This window comes from Delphinapterus leucas, chromosome 7, assembly GCF_059928025.1.
Source record: "Delphinapterus leucas isolate spDelLeu-1000000601 "Yukka" chromosome 7, BTC_Dleu_Yukka2, whole genome shotgun sequence".
Classification (NCBI taxonomy): domain Eukaryota; kingdom Metazoa; phylum Chordata; class Mammalia; order Artiodactyla; family Monodontidae; genus Delphinapterus; species Delphinapterus leucas.
Window position 1 is genome coordinate 49,538,590 of NC_143135.1, and position 7,299 is coordinate 49,545,888.

At 52.4% G+C, this 7,299-nt stretch overlaps 1 protein-coding gene across 1 annotated transcript; it reads right to left on the minus strand.

Annotated features, from left to right (window-relative positions):
- Window positions 1–388: 388 nt before the first annotated feature.
- On the minus strand, window positions 389–5,424 carry LOC111170557 (short transient receptor potential channel 2 homolog). The gene is made up of 3 exons (XM_089915864.1): window positions 5,242–5,424; window positions 1,702–1,831; window positions 389–780 (listed from the first exon to the last, which is right to left on the minus strand). Exons 1-3 carry the CDS (start codon window positions 5,422–5,424, stop codon window positions 389–391), a joined length of 705 nt encoding a protein of 234 aa, XP_089771990.1.
- Window positions 5,425–7,299: the final 1,875 nt, after the last annotated feature.

A 7,299-nucleotide genomic window follows, 5' to 3' on the forward strand; every position in this document is an offset into this window, starting at 1 on the left:
GCCACTTGTCAGATGAGGAATGCAGAGTCAAGGAAGGAAGCAACTTGCTGAAGGTCAGAAAGGTAGTGCTGAAACCAGGACCCTTACCTCCTAGTCCAGAACCCTTTCCACCAAACATCTGAAGGAACTCAAAGTAGGATCCTAAGCCCCAGATATCTGGGACCCCAGAGCAAGCCATTTCTCTCTGCCCTGCTCCCACAAGGGTTCATTTTGGGCTTGGGGATCTCAAAACATCAAGAGACAGAGATTCTCACACTCTGGAGGCATCTGACATCCAGAACAGAGGCTTTACTGAGGCAAGGAAGGCAGCACGGGCTCCTACTGAGCCCCACCCTCACCCATCTGGGGCGTTCTACTCAGCACCAGAAGGCGGGACCCTCCCGCTGCATCAGGACCCCTCCTTGGTTCCCAGGTCTTCCTCCTGGGGCACGTCCCCAGCCCCCTCTGATTCTTGCTCCCTGTGCCCTAGCACGTGAGCTGGGGAGGAGGGGCCAGACTCTCCAGGTGCTGGAGTCCTGGCCCTGCCTGCGTCCTGAAGCCCAGTTTCTGAAGACACCTGGGTCCCCACAATCCCTGGCACTGTCAGCGCTGGGTTCTCAGGGATGGGAGGGCCCAGGTTCTGGAAGCTGTTGCACACTCGGGTGATGGAGCGACAGAGGATGCTAGCACCGTCTGGTGGCCGGCGCAGCCTTCCCTCCACCAGAGTCCGCTGCACACCGGCTACCTCGCTTTGCAGTCGAGATACTGTCTTGGTCAGCTCTGTCAGTCTGTTGCCCAGGTCTTGGGGAGGGGTGGGGCGTGGCAGTAGTGACGGGGAGGTCACTCAGAAGATGAGCCTGCCCTGGACCACTTCTACCCTCAGCACAACCCCGGGGGACATTTATGCCAGGGGTCCTAGGCAGGAGAACTGGAGGAAGTGAGGGACTGGCTTATGGCACGTGGGTAAGGTGGGCAGGCCGAGTCAGGCGCAGATGAATCAGCAGGGCTGGGGTGGTGGTGAGTTTAGAAGATACCAAGAAGGAAAGTCTTATGGACCAGAGAAGGGGTCAGGCAGGAGTCATAAGGATGGGAAATTTTCTAATGGGTAGAGATTTGTACATCCGCCCCCTCTGCCTTCTTCCCCATCTACACCTGTCCAGCTCATACCCACCCTCAGAGCCCAGTTCTGATTCCACCTCCTCTTTCTCCAGCTTCTGGTACTCTATCCTTCTACCTTCCCATGACCCTCTCAAAATGATAGACTCTTTCTCTTCTTTGGGCTCCCACTGCAATTTGTGTCTCTTTTTCTAAGCACTTTCTGCCTAGCGAGATGGTTTCTCTTCCTCAGCAGACTGAAAGCTTCCTATGTGTCCCTGCTGGGAACAAAGGGGACCTAGCAATGAACCCTGGTTGAATGAGTGAATGAATGAATGGTGAATAAGGTGAATGAGTGAATGGGAAAGGGAGTGAATGAGAGAATAAATGAACACAAGAACGAAGGCGGGAATGAAGGATTAAATCAAGTGAGTGCAATAAATGTCTAAACGGGTACGAGGGTAATTGAGCACAAGGGCCCACACGATCTGGGCAGGTTTTGGCTTCCAAGGGTGGGTCGGAGGGGGGCCACATAGAGAACTGCAGGCTGGTTGGAGGGGTGTGAGGCTGGGTGTTCCAGCTGAGCAAGGGACAGGAATGGGGAAGGCCTGGAGGGGAGCAACTAACTTTTCCGACGGGTCTCCTCACACTCCCGCCGCGCAGTCTCTGTGTAGTGCTGTACCAGAGCCTTGATGACATGAAGCCAGTAGGATCCACGCTCTTCCTCCCCAGGCCCTGCCCCTGCCCCAGGATTGGCCTGGGATGGGAAGACAGGAGGGCGAGAGAGAGTCTTCACCCCCAGCTTTTCTCTAGTCACTGTATCCTCCCCCAGGCAATAAAGATGGAGGCAAAGTCTGTGCAGACTTTTCTATCCCTGAAGGCCACACATCTAGACCCTCATGCAGACCTGGAAGGTAGTCTGGATGGAGGCCAGAAGGGGTGGAATGGCTGAGTGCAAGAGAACCAGGGTGGGAGGTGGGTGAGGGTTAGGAGGAGAAGCAGAGTGTGGGTAGAGAGAAATGCTGAGCAAGGCAGAGTTGAGCTCTCTCCTGCCACCAACCCAACCTTGGTTTTCTTGAGTTGAGTTAGTGCAGATTAACCCTGTCCTTCAAATTCCGCAGAGGGGAGACTAGGGAATGTGGGGAGGCATCTCCTTGGACCAGCTCATGCATATGAGATGGAAATCATCATGCAACTTAGAATGATTAGTTCTGGGTCCAGTTTTAGGCCTCAGGACAGTACCAGGAGGGCAAGTCGGGCATCTGGGGCAGATAAAGGAGAGAGAGAGCAGAGGTGAAGTAGGCAAAGTGCTGGACTCAGAAGACAGGCTCAAATCCCAGCTCGGTCACTTCGCCGCTGTGTGCCTCGAGCAAGCTACTCAACTTCTTCAGGCTGAAGGTCTCCAGATTTAAAGTGGAGATGGTGATAACGCCTACTTCCCAGGCTGGTACTTCCCTGGCATGGAGTAGAGGATCTCTAAATGCTTAGGAAATAATTATTTTTATTTATCTGTATTTATTTAGCTCTCTAAATATTTTATGGTTAGCCTATTTACTTTTTTTTTTTTTCTCTCTATTTTTTGGCCTCACCGTGTGGCCTGGGGGATCTTACTTCCTTGGCCAGGGATCAAACCCACGTCCTCTGCAGTGGAAGTGCAGAGTCTTAACCACTGGACCACCAGGGAAGTCCCTAGCCTATTTACTTTTATAATGTAAAAAAGCAAAGCCTTTTCTTAAATATTTTAAAAGGAGAGACAGGATTGACAGAGATGGTACAGCAGAAGCATGAGAGAGAATGATGGGTCTTTTCAGCTGCAGAGTATATAAAGCATGTTTCTTGTATAAAATAAGGAATAAGAGCTTTGGAAAAGCCATTTCCTAAGGTGCAGGGTAGGTGGGAGGAGACACCTGATGGGGTCACCAAAGAGCAGGCTAGTGAGGTGGGGGGCAGCTGGAGGAGGGGTGGAACCTCATTGGGCGTTCAGTGGAGGGTGGGGGAGACCCCCAGCTGGCTGGTATAGTGGGATCCATCAGCACTCAGTGACTCCCAGCACAGGCCCAGAGAACTGAATACAACTTCAGGTGAAGATGCTGAGTTGCACCCCAGAGGGGAAGCAGCCCTGACATGGGGTCTGCAAATATGCATCAGCTGGCAACCTGGACAGGGCCGGGAAGTGGTCAGGGTGAAAGGGTGATAGTTCCAGAATGTGGAGTTTGAGATCCGTTAGGGTGTAAGAGGTACCATGCAGGATAGCCTGGAGCCAGGATGATGGGAACTGGGAACCTCTGGCATTTAGTTTCTTGTAAATGTCATGTTTTCTCATGCTTTTGCACATGCTGTTTCCTGTGCCTAGAACTCCCTTCTCCACCGTACCTGCCCATCAACCTCCTGTTTATCCTTCAGGATTCTACTCTGCCCTCAAGGTCTCCGGGAAGCTCCCTGACCCCTGAGGCTGGGTCTGGGGCCTCTCGTCCCTGCTCCAATAGCCCCCTGTGCTTCTTTCTATCATAGGTTTGTCATCATGCACAATTACAGTCCATTTCCTTCTGATGCTCTAGACTGTCAGCACCTCAAAGGACCACCGTCCTGCATATCTTTATTTCCAGAAGTGGTGTGCTTTGATAAGTGTTTGTTAAACTGTTGACCAATCAGATAAGGGAAGGCCTTCCTCATCTGGGGATCCAGGGGCCTCAGAGCTTCAGAGTTGGCCTGTGGCCTCGCAGAGCTGACCTGGAGGCCCTGTCTTAGAGAGACCCTCAGGTAACATGTTTTAAGGGGAACAGATAGGACCCCCAACAGACCTGGCAGTAATGCTATCTGAATTAGCAAGGGGTCCCATGCCAAGCCAGACTGAGTTAGGGAGCAGATAATGAGAGGTAAGTTAGTGCCTTGGAGGCCTGCCCTCCTCTCGCAGGCCTCAGCCACCTTCTAATTTCCAGTTTGTGGGGCATTCTCCCCTTGGCTTCTTAACACGTTACTTTGAAAAACGTTCAACGATAACTTGACCCAGTTTAGGGCAAAAAGTTTTGCCTAAAGCTTATGGGGTATTGGCAGCTTGGGAGGAGGGTGGCATGAACTTCTGTTCGAGCTGGGTGACACAGGATTGGAAATGTAGGAAATGGCCAAAGCCAGGAGGAGGGAAAGGCAAGCCATACAAGAGAGCAGGAATTGGGAGCAGGCTTTCTGGGAAACATACAAGGAAAGACAGACAAGCCAGGGGTGTTCAGACAAATGGACGGTATAGGCAATACAGTTGAAGACCCGGTGTGAGGAAGACCCACAGCAGGCAGAGGAGGCACTCACAAAGGTGGGGATTGGGGGAGAGTCTGGCTTCTTGGTTTTGCAGCAGGAGCAGCAACAGCAAATGAAGAGGAAAATTCTCCTGAGAAATTGAGGTGGAGGGAGGGGGTTAGTTAGAGGACAGGGTCTAAGGCTAATGGGGCAGGAGCTGGGATAGGGGTGCTGAGCGCTGGGGGGTTGGGAGTGAGAGCTCTGAGGTCATCACCTGAGAAGGTAGAAGGTAGCCTTGGGGGAGGGCAGGATGCTGAAGGGCACGGGCAGTGTCAGGCCCTCTCAGAAGTAGGACAGGTAGAGCTTGGAGCAAGCAAACTTCCACTCCACGTCAGCAGCGTCCTGGGGGCCAGGAGGCAGGGGCTCTGCAAGGACCACTTTGGTGCCTAGCCCTCCTGCCCACTCAGTCTGCCCCATTTCCCCCCAGCCCTCATGTCTCTTCTCTAACCTCTTTCTTCTCCCCATTCTTATCTGCACCTCCACCTATCACCCACATTTCCCCTGCCTATACCCCCCTTCCCCTCTTCCTCCCCACCACCTTTCCTGCTTCTGACATCCAGTTCCATCCGGACTATTCTCCAGCCACAAACCCTAACCCATCCATCTCCTTCCCTCTCCCTTCTCACGTTCCCACCTACTTTTCACAACACATCCTTCCTCCCCATCATAAGGTGGAAAGAGCACTAGACTTGTATCTGGAGAAAATAATAACATCATTAAGACTCTCAATCTACAGATGAGGAAAGTGAGGCCTAGAGAGGAAAACTTGTCCCCAGTCACAAAACAAGGCAGTAGTGGAGGCAGAGCCAGAACCCAAATGTCTCCACTCCTTGCATGCTATTCCTCTCCATTCCTTTCTCTCTTCTTCCCTCTGGCCTGAGCCACCCTCAGTTCATGCATCTCAGTCTCCTGGACGGAGCTGGTGATCATGGCAATGAGCATGTTGAGCAGCGCAATGACCAGGACGATGGTAAAGATACCGTAGAGGGCCCGGCCCACCAGTTCCAGCACCAGAAACTGGGGCATGTCAACCACACTGTGCTCCTCCGTGCCAAACATCGTTCAGAACAGAAACTGGAAGGTCTCGTTGAAACTGGCATGGGAGGCTGAAGAGTAGGATGTGAGGGGTGGGAGATGAGCCACAGCGCCACCCAGACCCACTCCTCCTCGCCCTCAGGGCCCAGGCAAAGGCGCTGTGCTTCCACGAAGCCCGTTGGACCGCTTGACATTTCTGATCTCCCGCCAGAATTTACTGAGCGTATAGCAGCGCCAGGAACAGGTGCTAAGGATACAGCCGTGAACAAGACAAGCACAGTCCGTGTCTTCAAGGACGTTATGTTCTGGGTGGGGAGCGGGGGTGAGATGGACACCAACTCTACAAACATCCCTAAATTGTGGCAAGTGCTATGAAGCAGCAGCACAGGATGTTATGGCCTAGTCTGGGAGCTGGGGAAAACGTCCTCAAAAGACATTCAAGCTGAGCTCTGAAGGTGGAGGGAATCAACCAGGGGGAAGGGAAGGAGATGTGAAGCGTGCCCAAGGTAGGGGAGTCTGGGGGGCATCTGAGGAACTGAGAGACGGCCAGCGTAGCTCATCTCAGAGGGCAAAGGAGAGAGAAGCTCGTGAGAGGGAAGCAGGGACCAACCAGGTCATGCAGGGCCCTGTAGGATAAAAACAAAGATCTTCACTATGGCCTAGGAGCCTTAGGAAGCTATGAAGAATTCTAAGCAGAGGGGTGACCCCTGAATTACTTTTGATAAGATCACACTGGCTGCTGTGAGGAGAGTGGAAGAGAAGCAGATGAGAGAGTGGGGGCACGGAGACCAGTCAAGAAGCTGTTGCCATGGTCTGGGTGAGAGAGGATGGTGACTGGACCACAGAAGCAGCCACCCATGCTGCTTCAGTTCAAGCCTACATGACTGCAACAGTCTCCACAGCGGGTCTCTGGCCCCAGTCCCTCTCTCATCCTTCCATCCTCCACACTGCACTGAAGGTGTTCTTTCTAAATGCTGATCTGATGTGCTGTACTTCTGCTTGTCAAACTCTAAATGCTCCTGACTACTCTCAGTCCAAATGCCCAACATGCAACGTACCTGAGGTTTTTAGCAAAAATACTTTTGACTTAATTAGCTGTCTCCCATAAATGAGCAGGGGGGCTCAGCCTGCCTGTGCTGCTGTGGAATGACACCAGGACACATGAAGCAGGCTGGAAGGACTAGTTCCTGTCCCTGGCACTAAGATTCATGATTTAAACTGTGTCAGCAGACTTCCTCAACATCTCGAAGCCAGGATGGGAACAAGGATTCTTGGTAAGAGGATTGGTCTGAATAAAGCCTCCATTTACTTTGGAACCATGAGAAAGACTTGACCAACATCCATAGGCCCAACCATGGGTCCTTCAGGTTCAACAATAAAACCATCATGTAGTTGCACTCAGGAAGAATTCATGATTGAACGATTGCTTGGGAGGCCATCCGGAGCTCCCTGGTCTGCTGGGCAAGCCAGGCTTCTCAGCAGGACCTTCATGAGCTCCGTGACCTGGACCCTCTACCCTCTCCAGCCTCCCCTCTCAAAATCCCCTCCATGCACCAACCATGGAGGAAGTCTTGCTATTCTCCAAACATACCTCCTTGCCTTGGTATGTGCCCCCTTCTGCCCAGAATGCTCTGTACCTTCTCTGATGCTTACAACCTTTGTAGGTGGAGTCCAGAGTTCCCTTCTCTATGAAGTCTTCCCCGATCATCAAGACAGAGGAAGGGGCTTTCCCTTCTGGTTACCCTCAGCATAAGCCCTCCTTCCTCACAGCACTCATCATCTCAAACTGAGCTTATTTGTGCACGTGGCTATCTTCTCCAGGAGACTGGGTCTGGTTCACTTCTGTCTGTGCTTCCAGTGCCAGGGACAGGACCTACTACAAAGGTGTCATAAATGTGT